At 41.1% G+C, this 27,294-nt stretch overlaps 1 protein-coding gene and 1 long non-coding RNA gene across 11 annotated transcripts in view; both read right to left on the bottom strand.

Annotated features, from left to right (window-relative positions):
* Window positions 1-3,006: 3,006 nt before the first annotated feature.
* LOC143996089 (uncharacterized) lies at window positions 3,007-7,163 on the bottom strand. The gene is made up of 2 exons (XR_013277501.1): window positions 5,868-7,163; window positions 3,007-5,828 (listed from the first exon to the last, which is right to left on the bottom strand). It is a non-coding gene; the product is annotated as an uncharacterized LOC143996089 (long non-coding RNA).
* Window positions 7,164-7,168: 5 nt separating this feature from the next.
* CACNB2 (calcium voltage-gated channel auxiliary subunit beta 2) overlaps window positions 7,169-27,294 on the bottom strand; it is a 456,068-nt gene continuing 435,942 nt past the window's right edge. For 6 of the 10 annotated variants that reach the window (XM_077490913.1, XM_077490918.1, XM_077490920.1 and 3 more), the window contains 4 exons: window positions 20,995-21,146; window positions 16,619-16,714; window positions 15,144-15,329; window positions 7,169-11,993 (listed from right to left, as the gene is read on the bottom strand). In XM_077490913.1, the coding sequence (XP_077347039.1) occupies window positions 11,508-11,993; window positions 15,144-15,329; window positions 16,619-16,714; window positions 20,995-21,146 (920 nt within the window). In that variant the 3' untranslated portion in view covers window positions 7,169-11,507. The remainder of the gene's footprint in view (window positions 11,994-15,143; window positions 15,330-16,618; window positions 16,715-20,994; window positions 21,147-27,294) is intronic. The other 4 variants (XM_077490914.1, XM_077490919.1, XM_077490922.1 and 1 more) reach the window with 1 other exon arrangement.

Raw genomic sequence — 27,294 nt, 5'->3', positions numbered from 1 at the left:
ATTTTGTTGTCAGCAGTTTAGACATTAATGGCTGTGTGTTGAGTTATTTTGAGAGGACAGCAAATTTACACGGTTATACAAGCTGTACACTCACTACTTTACATTGTAGAAAAGTGTCATTTCTTCAGTGTTGTCACATGAAAAGATATAATAAAATATTTACAAAAATGTGAGGGGTGTACTCACTTTTTTGAGATACTGTATATGTATATAAAAAACAAGATTTATGACTGGAGGACGGCTGGATGATTGAAGTCTGCCCCCTCCATTCATAGGCCATGTTTTATTCATAAAATCTGGAGTATCTGCTTCTATGAAAAATGGAGCTGTCATGGCGCCTCAGTTCTAGTAACCCCTGCTGCACCGGAAGATTAAGGACGGGGGAATGGATGGAGAAGTATTTCACCTAAAAGAAGAAGAATCAGCACAAAGACAGATTCTACTGACTGTAAGTTATGTCCCTTGTGCTGATTTTTCTGTTTTTTTTTATTTTAGCTGCACTTAGGCTTTAATAAACAAGAACAAAGTTTGCTTTAAACAAGCTAGTAGCAATTTCAAACAATACCTAAAGACTAACTGCAAGCTCCCTCAAGGATCTGGCCCTCTCCCACAGTATTTTATGCTTTTATTGTTCTATAGCAGGGATATGCAATTAGCGGACCTCCAGCTGTTGCAAAACTACAAGTCCCATCATGCTTCTGCCTCTGGGTGTCATGCTTGTGGCTGTCAGAGTCTTGCTTTGCCTAATGGGACCTGTAGTTCTGCAACAGCTGGAGGTCCTCCAATTGCATATCCCTGTTCTATAGTTACCTTAGCCAGATGTTATCACATAATCTGCAATGTCCTCTTCTACTTTTGAGTTTCTTCTGGTGGTGGCGTTATGCTACCATGCAGAGAATGGCAATGATGTGATCAATACACCGAGAGTTCAGGGTGCCATGGTAATACCTGGGTCCATGGTGCCTGCACTCACAGTATGTCCTCAGGACATCACGTGGCAGAGAAGACATACTCCAGGGGACAGCTCCAGAAAGGAGGGTATTGCCGCCAGATCTGAATTTTTTTAACCTCCAGACCCTGGAATAGCAAAAACTTAGCAACATTACACAATCAGACTGAAATACGTGGAAATCTTAAAGTGCAACTCCAGCCATTTTTTGCAGAGTAGGCAAGTATTCTGATTTCTGTTGGGGTTTTTATTACTATGTCTGTCATTGTAAAGAAAATCTCCCTTGACGTTTTGTCCTGGTGACCACTAGTTACCAAGATACAATGTGAGCAGCAATCTCCCAAACAAGACTACATAATGGATCTTTCTCCCACCTCTTGTTGTGATGACTGCCTAACACCAGGACAGGAAGTCAGAGTAGATCTCCACAATGAGCCAAATATATCCATAAAGCCTGATGGAGGTTCTAACTCTTCCCCACTCTATCCACAAGAAACTGGTTGTCATAGTTTTGGAGAGAGTGGAGAAAGGGTTTGAACTACTGTTAGACTTTCACTGCTATCTAGGATTCTGTTTAACTTCCCCCTCCTGGCAATGGTTTTCACCAGACAGGAAGTGAGGAAAAATAAGGAACAAGAACACAGACCACAATACAATCTGACAGGGGTTCTAGTCACCCTCTACTCTACTGAAAAAAAGGCTTTTTTTATTTCTGCCTGTGTTGCTGTTGGGGAGTCGTCGCGCCCCCTTACCCTCCCCCAATTTCCTATTAGGTAAAAAGTTGTCATCTGCCCAGCTCCTATCAGCAACATCAGCTCACAGATCCCCCGCTGAACAGAACTGAAGGCACACTTGTGAAAGAGCCTTAAAGCATAACTCCAGGAATTGCAGCCCTTTTAAAAATATATGCCGGTTTATAAGGCACACCTTGTGGACTTATCCTAATAATTTACTATATACATCTTTGTCTATATCCTCAGTGTTCTGACAGGAGAGATGTACTCTGCTACACAGCATCTGCTCTGCCGCCCCTGCCCTCTGTTGTCCATTCACAAAAGTCTTTGTATTTTGTGAATAAGAAAACCCCTAGTAGTGGACTGCTTTGCCCCAGTGCTTCTCCGGGGGTTTTTCTGTCTGCCCACCTTTACTGGGGTTGGGAGAGTTTGGTCTTCTATCAATTTTTTTCACAGCTATTTCGGCCCTATCTGTTAAGACGATCATATTAGAAGTTTCTCGACAGTAAAGTAACCATCAGCTATACCTGTACTGTCTGACTGTTTTTAATTACAAGTATCAACATCTCTCTGAATACGTAAGTGCATACATAAAAATATAAAAAATGTATACGATATATGTACTTGTTTATGTTCTGTATTCTTCTAACATATACTATTCTTTTTTTTTTATAGAATTGTTCTGTGCTCTATACCTACCCCTGAAGAAGGAGACGCAGATTCTCCGAAACGCGTAGGGTGTTTTAAACATTAAACATTAGAGTCTGTTGTATATACATCACTAGTCTATGCATTCCTTGTTATATACAGCTTTTTATAATATTATATTCAATAAACTTTATACTTTATCTATTTGACATTTGTTGTATGTGCCTAAAAAGTCCACTACTAGGAGTTTTCTTATCTTTGGTTTATAATTCTGGATGTGGCACACAAAATAGCGAAATTATTGCCATCCATACATTTTTCTGTGTTTTGTGAATAGGTTCACATAATACAAAGCCTTCCTTCATTGGGCAAATGACTCTGCAGATGCTGTATTGGAGACACAAAGGTCCAATGTTGTAGCTCCAGAATATATATCAATAGCTGTAGTCCCAGTGTACATAAAAAATGTAAATAATAAATAAAATAAAAAAAAAGGTCACACAGTGGCATACACCTCATTAGCCTTAACCCCTTATAAACCAACATATTTTTAAAAGTTCTGCAATGGGGATTCCACTCTAAATACACTCTAAAGTTTCCATTATTTGCACTCCACTTTAGATGTTGACAAGGCAAATCGTTGAAGATCACAATAAAGGACAAATAGACTACAGATGTTGGAACATCATTCTTTTTTTTGTTGTAGATTTCTACATGTTAAGAATAACATGTGATTTACAGCCACCATTTTGTATATAGCATAATAAATAAATAGAACCATTTAACAGTCTGACATGTCTACGAAAACCTACGATCCAATATCTACAAAGGCCGTTTTGAAGTATATACAAATGCTTACAAATCTGATTCTGGAAAATAAAGATACTTCCCACAAATATGCATATACAGTATTCAACAAAGCTTATATTTAAATATATATATCTATATATTGTTTCTCTTTGGAAAGAAAACAACTACCAAAGTGTGGCATGACCCAACTGAACAAAACAAAATGAAATTGAAGTGAAGGACCTCGGAGATTGTGGTAGGAGTTAAAACGCTGCTTGGCAATAGTAATACTCAGTGGTGCAAGTGCAGTTTTCAATCAAATGTTCTTTAAATATCACAAATATAAATATATATCTGTATATATTTACACATATATTTAAGATAAAACTCTGATAGCTACTATATTGACTGGGGTTGACGTTCTAAAAGCAGGTCTTTTTCAAAGTGTTTGAAGAACTGGGATTGTTGCTCATAAAGACCAATCAGAATCTCTCCTTCATAATTCGAATGCATGGTTGGTGAATGAGAGGCAGAAGCTGATTTTATGGTATGTGCATCAAGAAGCACTCTTTATTTATATGCTATTCTTCTTAAAGTGGATCTTCGAATATCTCTTATCAATTGCACAATCTTTTCCCTCTGCTCCTTCCTTTTACATATTTAGAAAAGTTTTTTTTGGGGTAGCAAGTAAAGCACCTTTTTCAGCAGGTACTTTCTCCCACCTCCTCATTCCTTGCCTAGGCAAGGATGCTGTTGCACTGGGTCCACCACACCCGCAGCCTCCTGGGATTAGTCCCCTCCAGTCGGCACAATTTGTGCATGAACGATCTCACTGATCAGGAAGCCACAGCTGGCTTCCACAGCCAAGATGGCATCACAGGAACTAAGACTTAGGGTTGTAAGAAGACTTTGCTAGACTTCTTGGTCTGGTAAGTACAGTACTTGTAGCTGGTGACTTTGACTTTTTTTTCAAACCCATGAGAAGTTCTTCTTTAAGATCCATTCATTTTGGCACATCTGTCAATTCTACAGTGGCCAGGTTGTGGCATCCTTGAGCATTCATGTTAATGTAAGCTATCAGGTTGCCAGGAAGCAGTATTTTGGGAATGTTGGTTAGATTTCATAATTAGTCATTTAGTGCCAGACTAAGCTGGCACAACCTTGGCATATTAAGCTGACAAGCTCAGGTTGCTATTAATGTTAAAGAACCTTGTCTGGAGAGTAAGATTTATGTACCATCTCCATACCCTGTGTATATATATATATATATATATATATATATGAATCTGTAGTACTCCCATTCTGTGTAAGACACCCCAGTTCTGCTGGCTAGCACAACCTCTACTTGCCAGATTGCCTATCCCGCTGCGCAGTTAATACAGCAGCACTAAAAGTGCCAGATTATGTGCAAAGTGCAATAACTCATCACAACCAGAGCTTAGTGAAAGATAGATTCTGATTGGCAAACCGATGACATTGTCTCAGATTGCTCTTGTTCTGGGTCCCTTAAACTGTGGTATGCTACATGGTGCAAATCTAGCAATACATAACCACAGCTGAGGTTCAGACTAGAGATGAATAAATGCATTAGTTTACCTAAACAGAGATTCAACCGGATTTCTATTAACCAAATATCTAAAAATGATGTGATCCACAGCATGACTGATTTTCTCCTGCTTTCTCCTAAAAAATAAGCTGATATTGAGTCCTTTGGACCCCTTAGTGGTGCATTTCCTCAATTCTAGAGCCCTTTCCCCAGCCACAAACAAGGAAACCAATGGGAGTCACCTATTATCCAATTGACAATGTGGTAGTAAACAACTAGACATGCTTGGGAGGAGACAGGGAGCCTACAGTCAAGGAAACCCAGCAGTGAACTGGTTGATAGTCAAAGAACCCCTTCTCCAATCTACTTCCTGTGGTTGAGGGAATGTATTTTAAAGGCTAATGCCGCGTACACACGACCGGATTTTCTGGCAGACTAGGTCCGACGGTGTTCCCGACGTACTTTTCGGCAGACTTCCAATGGACTTTCCGAACGAACGGACTTGGCCACACACAATCACACCAAAGTTCGACTGATTCGACTGTGATGACCGGACTAGAATAAAGAAGTTCATAGCCAGTAGCCAATAGCTGCCCTAGCGTCTGTTTTCATCCGCCGGACTAGCATACAGACGAATGGATTTTCAACCGGACTCAAGTCTGTTGCAAAGATTTGAAACATGTTCTAAATCTAAATTCCGTCTGATTTTTTCGACAGCAAAAGTCAGATGAAGCCCACACATGTTCGAATTGTCCGACGGATTTGTTCCGTCGGACCTTTGCTGTCGAAAAGTCCGGGCGTGTGTACAATGCATAAGTTTACCTTGGTTCACCTTTTTTTTCTAAAATTCCAGTTCCCCAATGTACCAATATAGAATTAATGTACTTCTTTTGCAAAAATAAAACAGCTTTGCCTTTATTCTACACACACACTTACCCCACTCTCATCACAGCTGTTTAAAAACACTTATCTGTTACTTCTGCCTTACTTCCTGGACAGACTTTGGGTCATGAAACAGGAAGGAGTTGACCAGCTGATGGTAGATCATGCAGGGTGTGTGCTAATGAGATCAGCTGGTCAACTCCTTCCTGTGTCATGACCTAAAGTGTTTTTGAACAGCCACGAAGAGAGTCTTGTAATCGTGGGTATAATAAATGGAAAACTGTTTTATTTTTGCAAAAGAAGTACATTAATGCTATACTGGTACATAGGGGAGCTGGAATTTAGAAAAAAAGGTGAACTTGGCCTTTAAGTATAGGCTAGTAAAGCCAATGGATCACAAATATCTGAGTCTATCAAACAGATCACAGGAAAGTAACTAGAACAGCTTTTTGTTCATCTCTAGTCCTGATTCAAAAGGCTGATCAACTCTATTAGAAAGTACCCTGTTTGTTGCAATCAGTTTGGTCATCAATATTACTCATAGGGTGGGGCAAATGAATACAAATGAATACCGCATGAGGCCATTACATTTAAATTGTTGTCCGACATTTCTTCCTTCAACCTGCTACAAGTGTGATCAGTAAACCAATGCCTGCCATAACCTTTAGATTAACCCCATTTTAACAGTGGATCTGCAAAACAAAGAAATAAATTACATGCAGCCAATAATATTAACAAAGCAATCAATAGGTGAATCATCCACTTTGCTATGTTCTGACATTGCAGTAAAGCAGGTAATTCATCTATAGCAGAGATCCCCAACTGGTAGCTTGTGAGCCCCATGTAACTCTCAGCTACCTCTGAATATACTCATAGCAGCAGTCAGATTGGTTCAAGGTCTGTGCTGCATTTTACACTTCTGCAGAGGTATAGCACCAACAAGAATATGCCCAATGATATAATTCCACTAATATCTAATTCCAGTTTTATTACTGGTTTATGCTTTTGAATTCTCTTTTTTTATATTTACCATGGGACTAAATGGGGCCGGTCAACTAAAAATGATTATTTCAATTGTAAATGGAGTGTGGCAGTCAGAGCCACTGACTGGTGTCCGATAACACAAGGGGACCACCAGTGAGGAATACTACTTGTCAGGGTTCCTGGCTCTGTTCCCACAAATAGTCTCCTACTCTACTGGTTGCATTCCCTGCACTATAGAATTCACTAGAAGTTCTACAAAAAGAGTGGGACCCCCTTATAATGGACACAGCAGATGTTCACCAACAGAGTCTCCAGCATCTACCCAAAAACGTTTTTTTTGTATGAATTGAACCATTTATCAAGGTGCCACAATGTGAACGCCTATACAGAATGTTTAAAAAAAAAGAATAAAGTTAGTACTTTAACTCATTCTGAGTTCCCGAAGCATCTTCAGCTAAGATTATGTGACCAGGACTTGGGCATGTGGTGATGTGACTGGGTCACCATGGGAGCCCCAAGAAATCTTTTCTGCAAGGTTTTTACTAGTTGTCCTTTAAAAAGTAAACTTTCATTATTATTTTGGCAGCTTTTTGGTAAAGTTTTTTTTTCTAATAGATGTCTTAAATTATATATATATTATATTTTTTTTTTTTTATTAATATATGATAATATTGATATTACTAATTTTACAATTATATAATCCTCAGTTTAAAGAAAAAAAAACATTTAAAGCAGAAATCCATGGCTTTTTTTATGTACTGACAAGCAGTCAAAAAAAGATAGCTTCCACTGCAACATATATCTCCTCTGACTCGCTGTCCCCCAATGACTCTCCACTCCTGGTCACATCATAGCCACCATTCCTTCCTTGGATTGAATGACATCCAGCATCATCCAACCTACTTTCTGTGAGCCCTGATTGTCATGGACACATCCCCTAGGTGGGACTTGGTTTGAGTCATTTTGTGGGCACCACCAACCACCATCAAGGATTTAGAGGGAGGACCCGTGCAATCACTGATCTGGCCTGAAGAGTGCGGAAAAAAGGTATGCATAGAAGTAAACAGTAAAAATTATTGCTGGGGGTGGTTTAGGGAAGGGGAGGCAGTGAGGATTGGGAAAACTGGAGTTCTGCTTTAATACATGACTAAGGATGCCCCAAAAGAAACAGCAGAGTGGTACTTGCCTGGCCGGAGGCTGGCTTTGTCTGATATGTGATGAGTCACATTGATGAGTGATTCTATTCTGTGTGTAAATAGCTGTTAGCAGGCTATTTTAATAGGCTATATCTACTTGACCAAAAATCAATTCATCCTCTTTACCCATTACTTAAAGGGTACCTGTTAGGTCAGAAACAGCATCTGCAGACCATTACTAACTTGTTTTTGAAGGCGCAGGATACACGGCTGTGATTGTTACATTGTTAATTGGTGTATCACTAACCTGCAACAAAAATATGCATATCTGGGATTCTGAGATGGCAGTTCACTAAGCAGTGAAGTAAAGGTGAGAATGTGGGGCAGGTAGCATGCACTGTCAACTTGAGATAGTAGCTCCAAACTGCACTCTGTTGAGTTAGACCAATAGCTCTGCAATCAGCCAAACCCTTGCTCCCTGCTGATTGCAGAGATATTGGTGCATCAACGGGGGTGGGATGGCTGCTTACATGGAGAGGTCAGCGGTCCATAAATGTAGGCTAAAGGTGTGGGAACAGACTTTATAAGTGGCAATGTGACGTTCTAACACTGATGTGACAGGTTGGACACTGAAAAACCTGTTGTTTTGGTGCACCTTAAAATGGGTGCCATTTTGTAAAAGAGCCAAGTTGGGCTTTAATTTTATGGCTGTAAAAGAAACCTGAAGCAGTTACCCATCTTGCAAAACTGATTGCTTGAGGCTCCCATGGTGGGCCAAGCCTTGGTCACATGATCTCTGCTGAAGGTGCTTAGATTGATTAGCAGGTTTCTATAAAGAGAGTTGGCTTGCTAGGTACAGTTTAAAGCAGACTCTTCATGGAAATGCAAGGTTATCAAGGTTATCTTGAAGCCCTCCACCAATCATGTAAAAACAAAGGGGTCTATTTATAAGGCCGGCCATAGACGGTTTGAATCTCCTGCTGAACCGGCCAAGATTCAAACCTGTGTATGGACAGGCTGAATGTACCAAGCTGATCGATCAACTTAGGTACAACGAGCCTGCCAGATTTACTTCTGCTGGGAGAATACAAAGTCTCGGCAGGAGGGATTCCCCTGTTAGTGTTGATGGGGGAATTGTGTGAATTTCTTCCCTGCAACCCGTGGTTGCAGGAAAGGAATTTGCACGTCTATGGCCAGCCTAAAGGATCACTTCTGCAATTTGCACAGCAAATATTTACTAGACATTATTCCATTTGTATTTTCTGGCATTCATTTATCCTATGTGTAATGAAGGAAATGTCAGAATCTTTTCTGAATTTGATGGGCAAATCTTGGTTATTGGAATCTCTATGTTATAAGAGGACGCTAATTGGTGAATCTTTCAAAATGATGGGTGAATTTTTTTGAAAATGATGAGTGAATCCTCTTAAAAAGATAGTAGTCGAATAGGGCAGACCCTCTTTGGAAATTGTTAAGCCCGCATTTAAAGCCAAACAAGGTTCACCAATCCACAGCATTAGGGTGAATCCTCTTTAAACATATATGCCATAAAATAGATGGACAAATGTCCAGCAAACATTCACTGAGCAAATCGTACAACAAATCCTTTATAAGCCCCAATGTAAAAGCAATAAAAAAAAATAAGACATTCAAAAACATTTTTTTTTTAAACCCGCCTATGTTCTCTTGTTGTTAAGGGTGGTGTCACCAGGCCTTGTAACTGGATCCTGGGAAAGCTGGTGATCCATAATCCTGTGCAAATGCACTCTGCCCCAGTTCAGAAGTATCTTCCTGCAAAATTTGTAATCTTCAACTTTCCCAGGTTCCCACAGTGGGGGTCCAATGAAATCACCAGCGCTTACAAGAGGTGGCTGGAAGGTGTAAGGAATTCTATTGTTTTATTTTTTAAGATGGCTTGTACTAATTGTTTTTACATAGTGGTAAGGGGCTGCAAGATAAAGCGGCCTTGAATTATTATGCAAGGTCCACTTTAAGGTACAAATAAATTTCTGTTACAAAAGTGTTCTATTTCTTTGCACATATGCAGCTTCTTTTGGGGAGATATTCCTTCACTTCCTGTTTCAATATGCAACGCAAAGCGAGAACAGATCTCTCCAAAGAAGGGGAACCCTCTCTTATTGTTACTGTAAATTTTACCCTTTATTTCTGACCCAGTGACAGCTTATAGGTTCAGATTTTCCCAGTGACAATGATCACCAGAACAAATAGAGAGGGGAATCACCCCAATAGGGACATAGACGTAACAAAAACGAGATTCTAACATATTCTATCCAAAACAAAAAATTGGCTTTAGATAATCTTAACATTTGGATAGGCAGTTGTGCCATGGTCATTGACATCAACGAAGACTCGGAATCTAATCAGCCCTGCTCTAAAGAAACCAAAGCCCAACTGAACTTTCAGTTTAAATCAGCTAAATGCATTCCAGGTGCCCCAAAAACAAAAGTCTTAGTTTATTTTTATTTATTTTTTAAAGCCACCACAGCTTGCATAGAAAAGACTGTCCCCTGTCAGCATGTGGTAAACAAAGACCCTTGCTCTCTCTATGGAAGCAGTCATCTCTCTGCAGAGGTCCAACACATCCTCTGATGAATCAGCCCTAGAGCCCTTAATCAGCAGGAAGCGCGATTTAACAGAATGCATATTAGACATCCGCAGAGAGCTCGCTGCTTCAATACAGAGTAAGGATTCTTTTGCACATCATGCTGGCCTGGAACGGGCTTTTCTACTCTGGCTGTGGCTGCTTGTTAAAGAAACCATATTGTAAGACTTTGCACACCTTTTGTTTTGATGCACCCAGAATGTCTCATGCTGTTTTAAACTGAAAGTTCAATTGAACTTTGGGGTGCAGATGTTTTTAGGTCTCATTATTCAATAAAACAATGAATGTGGACCACAAGATACAGTTAGGGAACTTTGCTCTAAAACCTGACAATTGTTTAATTTAAAGAGCTCTAACCATTACATCTCCTTTCTAATTCCAGTCACTGACTATTAAATTATGATGTTAAAAAAACAAACGGTGTATAGTTTAACATTTAAGCATGCAGGGCAAAGAAAATGACAAAAAAATAAACACAACAAGAGTATACAACAGAGATTAGCACTACACAGTAAATTCTTTTTGAAATGTCGTGAGTATAAGGCAATATTTAACTCTGTTTTTTTTTTTAAACACAGACAATGGGAGGCAAAAAGGATGAGAAAAAAAGTTAAATAGTGGCTCTGAAATCAACATTCAAAGTAGGTGGGTGCATTTCAAAATACAAAAATAAATGCAATGTTTTAGCAGTCTGTTCAGAAGTCTGATATCACTTTTGCCATCAGAAAACAAAAACATCGTCAATATATCGCTCTAACAGTGCAAAAGTGAAAACACATATGGAAGAAAAAGTGAAATCACCATTTATTTTGCCTGGAACCAGTCCCGTCTTAAAAAAAAAAAACAACAAAAATATATATATATATAGGAGGCTACAAAAACATTATCACTTGCTTTAAAACAGCAACAATATCTTGATGGCAACACAGCATTCGAATGGTTTTCACGGAAACAGCTAAACACATGGTTTGGTAAGAGATCTGCAGATGTGCCATGGCAAGTTTAAGTAAAAACACTATAAAAAAAAAAGAAAGTACTTCATGCTATTGCTTAGGAAGCAACAGCAGTAAAAAACAAAAATAGTGAAGAAAAACAAAAAAAAAAAAAAAAAAGGAAGAGGAATCAGGGATGCAATGTATTTTGGGTTCAAATAATTTGCATGGGGGTTTTATAACAAGAAAAGAAAAAAAAACACATATAAAAGGTGTTCAAAAAGTTACTGGCGGATGTAAACATCCCGATTCCACTCATTATCATTACGTTTCCTAGAAACCTCTCCGTCCTTTTCACAATATCGTTCCCTTGATTTGTGACGGCTGCGGGGTTTGTTGCATTCGTTGTGGTCCTGATCCCTGTCCTCGTTTGTCCGGTGTCGAGGTTCTTTGTGTCTGTGTTCGCTAACTGCGTGAGATTCGTCTCTGTGGTTGTGATCCCGGTGGGACTCCTGAGGATCAGCATGTTCAGAAGAGTAATTATCCTTTGGCTCTAGATATACGGAGTCTCTGTTGTCTTGTGTTTCGTCAAAAGTCTCCTGTCGAGAAAGTCCTCTGCTAACTCCACTTCGGTGGTTGTGATGCTGGGCAGAGGTGGAAGATCGATGTTGAGACTTTCTTGTTGGCGGTTCAGCGGGTGCCTCTTCTTCTACGACCCCAGGTCGTTCAGGGGGAGGATGATCATTCTTTTGCTCTCCTTGGGAGCCCTGCTAATAAAAAAAGTGAACACACCTGTTTTAAATGCTAATAACTTAAAGAGTATCTAAACCCAAGAACCCAAATGGAAAGTGTTGCAACTTACTGATTCTTAAATGTGGTGGCTGAAATTGTTTCTTTTTTTCACACTTTTGTATTAACCTGGTAAACCTGTCATTACCAAACATCCTCTCCTGGGGTGATAACTGATAAGCGTTGTCACCCTAAGGCAGGATGTGTTAGGACTACATAACACTTTGCCCTCTTCTCATAGTTTCGTAGTTGCTAAGGTTGAATAAAGACACCATTCCATCTAGTGTGTGTGTATTTATGTCTCTACCACTTCCCATATCCCTAAATATTGTGTCCATCTAAAAGTTTTTTGAAATCAGTGACAATTCCAGATGAAACGATAGATTGTGGAAAGAAGTTCCACATTGATTTTGCTCTAACAGTAAAGAACCCCCTATGCAGTTTAAGGTTAAACCACTTATCGTCCAACTTTCTTGAGTGGCCACGTGTCTTCTTGAGTGTTCTGAGACTGAAATTTCCTCCCAATGTTGGAAAAACTATTAACCAGTTCCCGACCGGCGCACGCTGATGTACGTCGGCAGAATGGCACGGGCAGGCATATTGGCGTACAGGTACGTCCATTTTTAAATGCCGCCCTGCCATCGCGTGCGTGCCACCGGCGTCGCGCTCGCGTACCGGTCGGGACCTCCGTGAGTCCGGTCGCGGGTCCTGCGGACTTGATCGCAACGGGGATACCCGCGATCGTCTCACGGGGTGGCTGAACGGGGAGATGCCGTTGTAAACAGCATCTCCCCATTCTGCCTAGCAACAAGTGACGCTGATCTCTGCTCCATGTGATTGGAGCAGAGATCAGTGTTCACTAACACAAAGCCCAGCCCCCCACAGTTAGTAACACGCCCCTAGGAACACTTAACCCCTACAAAGCCACCCACTGGTTAATCCCTTCACTGCCAGTGTCATTTACACAGGAATCAATGCATTTGTATAGCATTGATTGCTGTATAAATGACAGTGGTCCCAAAAATGTGTCAAAAATGTCCAATGTGTCCGCCATAATGTCGCAGTCACAATAAAAATCGCTGATCGCCGACCATTACTAGTAAAAAAAAATTCTTAATAAAAATGCCATAAAACTATCCCCTATTTTGTAAACGCTATAAATTTTGCTCAAACCAATCAATAATCGCTTATTGCGATTTTTTTTACCAAAAATATGTAGAAGAATACGTATCGGCCTAAACTGAGGGAAACATTTTTTTTTATATATATTTTGGGGGATATTTTTTATAACAAAAAGTAAAAAATGATGCGTTTTTTTCAAAATTGACGCTCTATTTATGTTTATAGCGCAAAAAATAAAAACCGCAGGGGTGATCAAATACCACCAAAAGAAAGCTCTATTTGAGGAAAAAAAAGGACATCAATTTTGTTTGGGAACCATGTTGCACGACCGCGCAATTGTTAGTTAAAGTGACGCAGTGCCGAATCGCAAAAAGTGGTCTGGTCTTAAGTCAGCAAAATGTTCCAGTCTGAAAGTGGTTAAAATATTTGTATATCGCTATCATAGCCCCTCTTAGGTGCCTCTTCTTGAGGGAGAATATGTTTAATGTTTGTAATTGTTCTTCATAACCTAGCTGTTAGCAGTAAGCATTGTGTTCTGCCAGCTGCCCCCCTACCCGCTCCCCTCCCCTACTGGCAGAATACTATAGTGCTGCGGGAGGCATTCCCCCAGCAACACTGGCTGAATCAAGTTATATTCTTTCCTTCCACCCGTGGTGGAAGGAAAGAAAAAGTCCTCTAATGGCTGCTTAAGACAGAAAGTGTATTAGTGGCTGGATCAAAAGGTGTAAGTAAAGGAAAAATGTCTAAAAAAGAAAACGAATGCAGCCACCACATGTAATGATTGGTAAACTGAAATATATAAATTGTTTTTGGGTTTAACTAGGTTGTAACCCTTCGTGGAAAAACTTCTGGCAGTGACCGGCCCCCTAGCCCCCTCCCCCGTTTTACTTACCTGAGCCCCGTATTTCCCTCGGCGAGGATGCGTTGTCCCTCTCTCCACGGGGTCCCGGCTCTTGATTGGATAGATTGATAGCAGCACAGCCATTGGCTCCTGCTGCTGTTAATCAAATCCAATGACGTGGGCGGTGGGGGGGCGGGGCCGAGTCCGGCATTCATGTCTATGAATGCAAATGCTGGACTCTACTAGGGGGTTATCTGATGCGGGGAAGAGCCGTTAGAGCCGCCGGGGAGACCCCAGAATTGGACGACCAGGGCCACTCTGTGCAAAACAAGCTGCACAGTGGAGGTAAGTATGACATGTTTGTTGTTTAAAATAAATAAATAAATGAGCCTATACAATCACTTTAATACCCAAAAGGTAAAAGGATGTTGGTACTATTACAATTAATGTAAACATATAGGCACATTCTACTATATGGTATTTGTTTTTGATGTACACAGCATACATCCTTTTGAATGGGGTGGAATGGGGAAATCACACCACAAATGTGTGGTTGGCAAAGAAACGGTATCATTTTATCAAGCCAGCATGGACCAAAACCTCTATTTTCAGGACCAGCATAGCCAGCTATTTTAGCTCTTATGCAGTGGCGGCCTGTCCATTAGGGACGCAGGGGCACCGTCCACCTAATCTATGCGTCCGGAACGTAATCTACATGAAGGTTGCCGGAAGTTTTTTTTGTTTTTTTTTAGAAGCATGTGATTAGAGCCTGATGCTCTAATTGGATTATAAAAAAAGGTGGGCTCAGGGCGCAGGGAAGGAGGAGGGAAGCCACCGTGAAGCCTAAGATGCAGAGGAGGAGGAGGAAATGCATGAAGGAGACATGAAGGGGAGAGGGGGTGTTGTAAGTGCGGGGCCAACCTGGGGGGGGGGGGTGTGGGTATGTCAGCGGGATGTCTTGTTTGCTGACCCCCCCAAGATGTACAGCACCAGCCGCCACTGCTCTTATGTATAGTTGCATTGCCAGGACTTTACCTTTCACTGTGTCTTGTTTTTTGTGTGTGTTTTACTGTGCAACTGTATGCTTTTCTTCTCCATTGTTTTTATTGGTATTTTCTAATGCTTTTCACACTTTCAGTCTCTAAGATTATTCCAGAGGTTATCTTACCTGTGCATTAGAAGCTGAGGGAGGGGTGGCGGGAAGGGTTGCAGTAGTAAGGGTGCGAGATAAAAGTGCATTGGGTGGGGTGCTGCTTGGAGGGTGTGTGGCCTTCCAGTAAGCTTCTAGGTAATCTGCTAGATGTTCACAGGCATCTTCAAGCTGATTTTCATCCAGGATAACATCAAACATTTCCTATGATAAGCATATGTTTGATTACAAGACGTCTTGCTTTAGATATTATAGTAGATCAATTATCATTTTTGGATGGTGAAGATACTGTTCTCACCCTTTTTATTCTATTTTGTATCCAAGTGCTGCTGATCTCCTCCTGCTTCCTTCAGCCACTTCCCATATACATGTACTCATTACTAGGGATGAGCTCAGGTGTGTTCGCATGGACCAAGTGCAGAGCCCGCCAGGAAGTAGGCGCTGCGCTAATCACAGGCAGTGAGCCATTGCTCGATCTCTGCAGCCGCACATCGGGGCAATGTCTCACTGCCTGTGATTAGCGCAGCGCCGACTTCCTGGCGGGCTCTGCACTTGGTCCATGCGAACACGCCTGAGCTCATCCCTACTCATTACAGTGTCAGCTCCACATTATTGCTCTGGGCTTGTTTCCCTATAGTAACAACAGTGTACCATGCTTGTGCAATGAGGGTTGACACTGCCACTTGTAGTATCCGCCAGAGGTACATGCAACTGGGTGACAATGAAGCAGCATGACCGTGTGACAGTTGTCACCAAGAACAGAAAGTGGCTGAACAAGGTATTTTTTTCTATAGCTTCTATAAATAAAAAAACAATCCATGAATGGAGGAGGTGGACCTTTCATTCATCCATCCGTGCTCCATTCATAGATCGTTTTCCAATTGTAGAAGCTATATATTGTACAGATTCAAAGAATATAGAGGGCAAAAAGAGTGGGCATAGTCGGCACTCTCAATGAGTGCATATGACAAGTCCCTCGGCTCTAATAATTGCTGTGGCCTCAGAAGATTATGATGGTGCAATCAGAGGATGGATGATTTCAACTAAATCTGCAACCAGCAGCACAATGGACATATTGCATTGACTGTAAATAATGTTGCCTGTGCTGATTTGTTTAAAACCTTTTTTTAATTCAACTTAGGCTTTTAGGGCTGGTTCACACCTGAATTGTACAGGAATGCGGTCTGCGTTCCTGTGCAATTCTGTGCGGTGAGATTTTCATCCCATTCAATTGAATAGGCTGAAATTGCATCAAAAGTAGTGCATTCACAGTACCGTGGATCTGGTGCAGGCAAATGCACTGCGTTTGGAGTGTCTTTAGGAATACTTTGACATATCAAACACCCAGTGCATTTTTTAACGCAGTACACGTGGGACAGATGCACAGGACGTGGGTTTTCCATACCACGTTCTGGTGTGAATTGGCCCTTAAAGTCTAAAGTACCTCCTATCTGGGCTATGTCAGAAAACATAACATAATAGGGGACACTTACTGGAGGGCACTGTGCTAGTTTGTCAGCTGCTACCATTTGGACGTTTAGATGTTTTGCCTGAGATTTTCCTCGTGATTTTATTAACCTTTGTAAAACCTGAAAATGATAATTAAATGCACATAATATTAATATACTGAACACAACACATATATTGGCATTACATAAAAATAAAACACATCATGCGTGCTACTTTTGGATAGGAGGAAGAAAGGATTTCAAATTATGACAAGGGACAGTAAACTTAAAGTGTTACTAAACCCACAACAGTAAAATCAGTCTGTATATGCAGTAAAGTGTGCTTGTTATACTCACTGTGGAACCTAAGGGGTTTATCCTCTGCCCTGTGTAAAAAGGCTGTTTGATCCTGTCTTCTGTGATCCTCACCTTCTTCCACTGTCCCCAATCCATCTCCTGATAGTACAGAGCCTTGGGGGCAAGCTGCACATGCTCAGTTTGGTGTGTTTTGCTAGAGTTTTTTTCATTCTTGGGAGAGTGCATGTGATCTGCACAGGACCAATCAGCACTGTCCAGACAGAGGGTCCGAGGTCCTGCAGCCTCATAGGCTAGTCAGTGGAGAATGAAAATTCCTCCTACAAGCTTTAACCAGACACTGCTAGAAGTCACAAGACTGCTCTAATGAGAAAAGGTATTTAGCAGTTCATATTTACTAAAACTATTGCATTTCTATGTCCTGTTTACTGTGGGAGGCGAGATATAGTGAATGCAGGTTCCTGGGTTTAGTAACACTTTAAAGGGTCAGTCAACCTGGTTGCAATATTTAAATTTTAGATGGAGCTTGGAGGGTTGGGGCAGTCCTTGACTTGCTTCATATCTTAAATACTCCCAACAACAAGATCTCCCTGCCACAATTCCTCACTCTGGTCCAGTCCACCTTAAGTTTGGACTGTCCCTGCCCTCATTTATGTGTTTAAGTTCCTTCAGTTAAAAATCTCTTAGATAAATAAACCAAATTACTGTAATTCCCTCACAATAGCCACAGCAGGTTTGTAGAACAGGAAACCTATATAGATCTCACCAATAAAATCCCCACTAGATAAAATTGTCAGATGGATAAAGTCTATGTCTTCTACTAAAAACTCACAAACTGTTTTGAGTGGACTGCCTCTATAGAATAGCTATTTAACAGAAATTAGGTAATACATTAAAGGTAATGACTAGAGGTACAATTATTCCAATAATGGACATTTCTGTGGATTTGTGAGCCTATTGTAATGTCGGTGCAGTGGTCTATCCTCTCAGCTGTCTATGAACCAACTAATGACACCCGATTCTTGACTGGTAGCCTACTTTAGCTGCTTCGAAGAGCACAGACCACTATCCAAAAATCGAATAAAATCGAATAGGATAGAGAAGAAACTCTAACAGGCATTAGAGGAGATTTTCACTGATCTGCCAACACATGGGATCCCAGCAATGATTGAAACAGGTGGTGGATCTCAAGTATTGCCAAGGTCCAGGTTGCACAAGGCCGCTGATTTTGTTGTATATCTCCAGTCATTGAATAACGGAAACATAGTAACCCTCACTAGCAAAAAATGAAGTGACAGCTGCTTGCAGGTATTTAGCGTAGATACCTAGAGGTTTATACACATACCTACAGCAGCTTTCCCTTCCCTCTGCTACAGCTGAATTCTGGGCCAGTCTGAGCTGGCAAAGCTCAGACACTTCAAGGAAGTGTTGGAGCTTGCCTACTCCCTCTAATCTCACACATACCCATGGGTCAATGAAGCCGACTCACATACTGTAGTGATGGCCAATAGGAATGTGTAAGGGAACAGGCAAACTCCAAAATATACAGAAGTGTTGGAGCTTTGCCAGTTCAGAATGACCCAGCATTTCGGCATTCAGAGCTTAAACCAAAGGAAAGAGCAACAGACCAATTTAATAAAGAAATCCAAATCAGCTTTAAAGCAGAACTATAGCAAAACCTTTTTTTTCGTTTTGTATTTTCTTCTACTATCTGTGTCTTATTGTGAAGATTTCCCTTTACTTCCTGTCCCATAGCCAAACAGGAAGTGAGAGAAAATCTTTGCAAATTAAGGGAATTCCCTGGGGACCCCCAGATCACCAGAACTAGTGTCCCCATTGGAAGATTTCCTCTCCATTACTGTTCTGGGGACAACACAAAATTTGGGGTTTTCTTTTACTTTCTCTTTCAGTGATAATGGTAAACAGGACAAATAGAGACAGCAACAAAAACTGACAGGTGTTCTAATCCCACTGTACTCTATCCAAAACAAAAAAAAAAAGTTTTTCCCTTTAGTTATACTTTAATGATTCACTAGACAGCCAGCACATCCGGGAGGAAATCATTCTACCCCTTTATCAGGGCTACAAGACAAATACAAAGATGTAAAATTATGAAAATGGTAAATCAACTAATTACGTAATCAATATCCACTTATACATAGTGCCTAAAACTAGGAAATTATAAACAAGATCAAAAACGGTCTATTTTAGTAGGCTAAAATACAACGAAAACTATAACAATTCAGATGACTAAAATGCGACTAAAACTAAAATTGCATTTTAGTCAAAAGGCTATGACTAAAACTAAATCGAAATCCGATGTCAAAATTAACACTGGTTATATATCACAACAGATAAATCTGTGTCTGTAGTACATGTTCAAACCTTAATACTATAATTGATAGCAAGTTATTTGATTTTTACTTCAAGAGTAAAGGTTGAGTTTGGAAATTTTAGAGAAATGCTTAAATAATGCACTACAAATGAACTAAAACCATTATATTTTAATCGACTAAAATACGATTAAAACCAGCACAATTCAGAGGACTAAAATACAACTAAAGCTAAAATAGCATTTTAGTCAACAGGTTATGACTAAAACTAAATTTGACATCAAAATTAAAACTGGGTTACATGTGAGTCGCCTAATCAGAGCCAGTGAGCTTTTCCACAATTTCTTGTCATTCTATTTGCTACTCTATATCAATAAATATTGAAGTCCCGACACCTCTTGGATTTGAACCTTTGTACATTTGTACCAAGGGGCAATGAGTTGCTACAGGTAAATGGAAAAATTCAATGTGTATTTGATATCAGTTTGTGACGCTTTCAACTTTCATCTGAGTTACTTTTCAGACCCATATGTGTGTCACGGTTTGGCCTGCAGTTTCCTGCCTGTGTATTCTTACCTTCTTGCTGCAGTGGTTCTGCTAGATCTCTGATTCTTTTCACATGTGTTTTGTGGCTTCTGAGCTCACTTATGGGCATCACCTGCTATACTGAGGGTTTTAATTTCCTTTCTTTCTAACACTAAGCCCTTGTACACACGGTCGGAAATTCCGACGGAAAAGGTCCAATCAGACCATGTTGTCGGATAATCCGACCGTCTGTGGACTACATCAGACTTTTTCCGTCAGAATGTCCAACCAACAAAGTTTGAGAGCTGGATATGAAATTTTCCAACAACATGATTGTAGAGAATTCCGATCAGGCAAAGTGCCACGCATGCTCAGATCAAATTACGAGACCAAAGCTATTGGCTACTAGCCTCTACGTAGTCCCGTCGCAACGAACGAATGTCATCACGTTCCGAACGATCGGATTTTCCGACAACTTTGTCCGACCGTGTGTATGCAACACCAGTTTCGGACAAAATCCGTCGGAAAAAATCAGACGGATTTTGTTGTCGGAATGTCCGACCGTGTGTACAAGGGCTAAGACATGCTCAGTGTAGCCCGCATTGCCTGAGCATCTTCTTAGTTCTCTGAGCTCCTGTATGCCTAGTGTTTCATGTATTCAGTGTCTGACTTCCCGTGTACCGACCCCGGCTTCGTCTTCTGTTTGTGCTTGTCTGCCACCTGCCCTGACCTCAGCTTCTTTCCTGGATCCTCTTCGGTCTCCTGCTATCTGTACTCTGCATACGCAAGTGGTCTCTGTATCATCAGATGGGTGTACCTGGGGGCCACCACCTGGTTCCAGCTCACTGCAAGTCCATCCTTATGATCAGGGGCTCTGGTGAAGAAGCAGGGTGGGGCTTAGACTCCGAGCCCTAGGAAACCCTGAGTTGGCGTTCTACAAGGGCCCACTTTGACAGTAACCTGGCAATGTGCTTCTGTTGACCTTCTTCTGGGCTACATTTGATCCCCTTCAAACCCACATCAAGCTGCATCAAGTTTGGAAGGGAGCCCAAACACTACCAGTTAGCTCCCAAGAGATGAGTTTCCAAGTTCTTTCACAGTTGCTTCTGATCCCTTTTTGACCTGCTTCTATGCGGCTGATTTTACATTCTCAACTTGTATGGGAAAAAAAACAATTCTGACACCAAAACATGCAAAAAAAAAGTTGCTTAGACATAATGCTTACACACATTACTAAAGCAAACTTACCTTTGGAGAAGAAATCTTTACATAAACTATGATGGGGGCCAGGGAGGTCTTACTAAGTTGCGTTGGATGGTTGATGGTATCTGCGTCAAGAACTACAAGCTGTAACGTCCTCGCTAACTCAAAGATCCGTTCAATTTCACTCTGGACTTCAGCTGAGGATACAGAAAAACAAGAATGAAAGTCATATGGCGCATATCAACAGGAAGAAACCTGGCAGAAGTAGTCTGGCTCAGTGCAAAAATGTGTTAACCTTTTAAAGGTTTTCTTTTGAGAATTTTAGCAACATGTTCATTCAGATAAAGATAACATTGTAGAAGGCATATATTATAATGGGTTAGTGGAAATTAAAATGAATAACTTTTGCCCCAAAAACAAAATAAAAAAACCATAAAGATGGACTGCGATGAAGGCCTAAAACTCTACATCATTTGGGAATTCAAAGGAAGACATGTAGATTTTGAGGGTGTCAAAAAAGGGCTGCTTATGCCTAAACCTGCTTTGTAGGACACAGGGAAGAACATTTCTTCACTGAACAGCCTTGTAGCTGTTTTTGGACCTTCCACAATATACATGAAGAATCAAATAGAGCAATAAACATGGTCTTTGTTGGTCCATGCTGAATTTATATAAACAAAAGTGCAGTGCTAATAAAGAAATGGTAGAAAATAGGAAAAAAACTCAATATAAATAAGTCCAAATAAATAAGTGCAACACACAGTGACAAATAAGTTCAAATAAGTAAGTGCAGCAAAAAGAAGGATTACCAGACCAATTTCATAAAGAAGTCCAAAACAGCTTTAATGATTTACAAGACAGCCAGCACATTTCAGGAGCAAAAACATGTCCCCCCTTCATCAGGGCTACAAGACAAGAGTCAACTTGCACTCATATCTCCAAATGGTCCCCATCTGGGATGGTGTGCACTTCCTTCTCCAGGTCCAATACCATCTTCATGGCAGTCATCTCAGACTTGTATTACTAAGTCATACAATAAGGCTAGCCTTGGACTATGTCACACATGACGAAATGCGTAGGATAAAACCAATGTTTGTGACGTCTTCACACACTCTGATACAAGGAAATGGCCCATCTGATCCCCGGGACCATTTTTTTTTGCTTCTCTACTGTAATGCCCTGTACACACGGTCGGAAATTCAGACGAAAATGGTCCGATCGGATTATGTTGTCGGAAAATCTGATCAAGTGTGGGCTCTATCGGACTTTTTCAGTCAGAAATTTAGACGGAAAAAGATTGAGAGCTGGATCTAAAATTTTCCGACAACAAAATTCCGATTGCTTGTAGAGAATTCCGACGTGACAAGCTGCCATGCTCAGAATAAATTACGAGATGAAAGCTATTGGCTACTGGCCTCTACGTAGTCCCATCGTATGCAACGAACATCACTGCGCTCAGAACGATTGGATTTTCCGACAACTTTGTCCGACCGTGTGTATGCAACACAAGTTTCCGCCAAAATCCGTCTGAAAAAAATCTGACGATTTTGTGGTTGGAATGTCCGACCGTGTGTACAATAAATCTACAAATTGTGATTTTACAATTTGTGGCTCTTTTGGCTTTCTCCTTATTGCATGGCTGAATAATACAAGTCTGAGATGACTGCCATGAAGATGTTATTGGACCTGGAGAAGGAAGTGCACACCATCCCAGATGGGGACCATTTGAAAATATGAGCGCAAGTTGACTCTTTTCTTTATAAAAAGGAGTCCATTTGCTCGGGTATGCATTTTTTTGGGCACAAGGTGGACTTGCTTTATTAGGGTTGCACTTTTGCTTATATTTATTGGCCAATCTGTATCGATTGCCGTGTCAGCTGCTATGTTTATTTCTCCGAGAGCAATTTCTCTTTTTAGACATGAGACATGTTGAATTTATGAATTGAAAATCTTTATCAAAAAAAAGTAAATCCCCCAACCCCCTCAGAGAAATACTTACCTTCTTCCCCCACCTTCACTGTGCAGCCCTGCTTGAAGTGCAGATCATCCACAGGAATGAATGGGGCTGCTGGGCGCGTATGCATTAAGAAGAGGACTCTGCAAACATGTTTTGCTTGTTCGGTATCAGGTAGGGTTCGGATTTAATAACTTGGGAGTGGGGAAGAGTTCAGGGGGTGGAGCTTTGACATGCTGGGATCACAGGAAGTTTTGACCCACTCCATGTGACAGCACTGGGCCAATCAAATGGTTGCTGAACTGAGAAAATGGTAGATAAACATTTTCTCTCTGCGAAGTCTTCGATAAAAAGAACATGTTACTGCCCATTGACAAGCACGTGTTCACTTTAAGACTGTATTACAACAGCTGGGATTTCTGTGCTGACCTTAACAGATTATTTCTTAGTTTTGAAGTTGAAAGCTTGTAATCCTGATAGTTGCTATAGGCAAAAAAGACATTTCTGCCGTTTAGTTTTTGTACATTTGCCAAAACCCCACAGCAGCCTGGACCAGTGACCTCTGCTGGAGTGCTGCAGTATCACAGCTGAAATCCGGCTAGGAACAGACCTGAAAGTTGGATTGTGGCGGATGTAACCCAGGTCCAACCAGCAGTTATTTCTAAGGCTGGGTTCACACTGCTGCGACCCCAGAGTCGAGAAACTTTGTAGTGTGACTTGCTTGTAACTTTCATGTGACTTTGATGTTTTGGGACTTTGGCCAATTATAACAATACAGAATGTGACACATAATATTGAACTTACGAAACCCTCTGAAGTTGCAGCCAAAGTTGCAAACATAAGACAAAGAAACAACTTTGCTGCAACTTGTGAGTTTAACATTGCAGTCTATGGTACTCAAACGCAGAAAAGTAGTGCAAGAACTATTTTTTTTTTTTTTTGTCACTGCAACTTGACTTTTAGCAATTAAGACAGCACCCATTGAAATGAATGTGAGAAGTCGCAGCAATGTGAACCAGGGCTTGGGCAACCCGTCATGGAAGAGGTATGCAGGATAACACTGCTGATTTATTTTTGAAGATGCATGACTGTGATATGGTTCCTTTGGCGTTAATATTATACAATTCATTATTTCTAAGTCTTATCTGGTAGAAGCATGTATCAAGTTAAGGAGGGACTCCTGTACACCTTCTTCTGGTCAGTGACTCAATGTATTGAAGAGAATCAGCATGATACCAAGCTGAGTTACATGTTCAGAAGGAGGTCAGTTACAGCAGCCCATGTACTGTACATGTACTCTCTATACAAGTACACTTTTAATTCCAGGTATGGTATATTTTTACATAGTTGCATTGGTCAATGATTTCCAGCTTTCAGGGGCATTGGCCAGGTATGGTATACACATAGTTTAATTGGTCCATATGTGCTCCCTAGAGATACTCTTGCACTAGTCCAATGGACATCATATGGAAGAAATACAAATTATCAGGCAACTTCTGACCCTTAAAATGTATTTCCACTTTTGCAGGGAAAATTTCAGAAAACCCTGCTATATGCTATGTTACAGTGCTTTGAAAAAGTATTCATACCCCACATTTTGTCATGTTACAACCAAAAATGTAAATGTATTTTATTGGGATTTTATGTGATAGACCAACACAAAGTGGCACATAATTGTGAAGTGGAAGGAAAATGATAAATGGTTTTCCAAATATTTTCCAAATAAATATTTGAAAAGTGTGGCGTGCATTTGTATTCAGGCTCCTTTATTCTGATACCTCTAACTAAAATCTAGTGGAACCAATTGCCTTCAGAAGTCACCTAATTAGTAGAGTCCACCTGTGTGTAATTTCATCTCAGTATAAATACAATGTTCTATGAAGCCCTCAGAGATTTGTTAGAGAACCTTAGTGAACAAGCAGCATCATGAAGGCCAAGGAAGACACCAGACAGGTCAGAGATAAAGAAAGCAATTGTTGAAAGAAAGCCATAAGTCCCGTTTGCAGATTGCGAGAAGCCATGTGGGGGACTCAGCAAAAATGTGGAAGAGTGTGCTTTGGTCAGATGATATCAAAAATTTTACTTTTTGGTCTAAAAGCAAAGCTCTATGTGTGGTGGAAAACTAACACTGCACATCACCCCGAACACACCATCTTTTCTTCAGCAGGAACAGGGAAGCTGGTTAGAGTTGATGGGAAGTTGGATGGAGCCAAATACAGGGCAATCTTAACAGAAAACCTGTTATGCCGCGCCGCCCAAGTTCGCTCCGCCGAACTTTTTGTTCCCAAAAGTCCAGCGGACTTAGAAAGAAGTCTTGACTCAAAATTGTCCACCGGACTGCGGAATCATGCGGACAATCTGCCCGTCTGTTTGCTGGTCCCCCAGACTTTTGAAATGAACGGAATTGCCCACACACGGAGTAAAGTCCATTAATTTTGAACGTGACTCCAGGTGGATGGAACTAGTGAAGGTAGAAGACCCCCTGATGGCGGCGGCGACGAAGGAGAAAGCCGGGCTCCTCCGCTAGTAAAAGAGCAAGCAAAAGAGCAGAAGATAGGGGAGGAGTCCGGCGAGAAGACCCCGAAGACGGAAGAAGTCCCCCGGAGCTGTCTAATAAACCTGTGTTGTGTTTTTTTTATGTACACTTTTTTCCCCAGGTGAATGGGGGTACATCGTACCCGATACTCATTCACATAGGGTGGGGGGCCGGAATCTGGGGCCCCCTTATTATAGGGGGCTCCTGGATTGTGATAAGCCCCCCGCCCGCAGACCCTGACAACCAATGGCCAGGGTTGTCGGGAAAAGGCCCTTGTCCTCATCAAGGTGCTTTGGGGGGCCCCTCTTCCTCAAAGCACCCCCCCATGTTGAGGGCATGCGGCCTGGTACGGTTCAGGAGCTCATTCGTCCCCACCCCCTTTCCTGACCGGCCAGGCTGCGTGTTCGGATAAGGGTCTGCTATGGACTTTGGGGAGACCCCCATGCCGTTTTTTTGGCGTAGGGGTTCCCCTCTAAATCCTTACCAGGTGACGGGGCTCACGAGGTGTCAATCTCGCCGATGGAGGCGGCGACATTGACTTCCTTCACTAGTTCCATTGACCTGGAGTCACGTTCAAAATGAATGGAGTTTACTGTGTGTGTGGGCAAGTCCGTTCCGGCGGACTAGCACACAGATGGGCCTAGTCCACTGGAAAAGTCCGGACATGTGTGGGCGTGCATGGGCAGGTCCGCTCGTTTGGAAAGTCCAGTGGACCTCCTCCGCAAAGTCCGGCGGGTTGTCCGCCGGATAGTCTGATCGCATGTACGTGGCATTAGAGTCTGTAAAAGACTTGAGACTGGGGCAGAGATTTACCTTCCAGCAGGACAATGACCCTAAACATACAGCCAGAGCTACAATGGAAAGGTTTAGATCAAAGCATATTCATTTTTTTTCAAAGTCAAAGCGCAGACCTAAATCCAATTGAGAATCTGCAGCAAGACTTGAAAATTGCTGTTCACAGACGCTCTCCATCCAATCTGACAGCTTGAGCTATTTTGTAAAATAGAATGAGCAAAAATGTTACGACTCTCTAGATGTGCAAAGTTGGTTGAGACATCCCCAAAAAGACTTGCAGCTGTAATTGCGGTGAAAGGTGACTCGGGGGGGGGGGGGGGGGCTTAATATAAATGCGCACCACACTTTTCACACATTTATTTGTAAAAAAAATGTCAAAAACATTTATCATTTTCCTTCCACTTCACAATTATGTGCCACTTTGTGTTGGTCTATCACATAAAACCCCAATAAAATACATTTATATTTTTGGTTGTAACATGACAAAATGTGGAAAATTTCAAGGGGCATGAATACTTTTTCAAGGAATTGTATGTGTTCACAATTACATAGGATACCTAAAAACATTTAAAAAAAGATTTCTTACCTTTTAGATGTTTCTAGGGAGAAGGTGTCATGGCAGACTGTATACATTTGTGAAGAAATTCAGAATGAAGGTCCATGCACACTGGACTTAAAAAACAAACAAAAAATGCCAGTTCTTTTTGGCAGAAAAATCACTCACTGGCGTATAAGAGCGTTTAGCATTTTTTCGCCAGAGAACTGCTCTCAAAACGCAAGCCAGAAGGGTTTTTTTCTGCCTCTAAACGCTGAGCTTAGAATTAGCCTCTAATTCCTAATGTACATGGACAACATAGAATAACATTGAGCTGCGTCTACAGGCACAACGCTGAACTCCTCTAGAAGCAACTTTTTTTTTTTTTTTTTTTTAAGCCATTGTGCATGGACCCAAATTCTGTCTCCATAGAAAGACTAATTACAGGCTTAGCTTTGTCTCATTAACATACAATGGAGAAGCCTAGCTTCTAAATATTTAACGCAGGACAGACAGTATCAAAAC

The sequence above is a fragment of the Lithobates pipiens genome, unplaced genomic scaffold (genome assembly GCF_037356315.1).
Source record: "Lithobates pipiens isolate NorthernLeopardFrog02 unplaced genomic scaffold, aLitPip1_a1.2 Scaffold_19, whole genome shotgun sequence".
Classification (NCBI taxonomy): domain Eukaryota; kingdom Metazoa; phylum Chordata; class Amphibia; order Anura; family Ranidae; genus Lithobates; species Lithobates pipiens.
The sequence above is the reverse complement of the archived record's forward strand: the minus strand, read 5'-3'. Positions and strand labels throughout refer to the sequence as shown.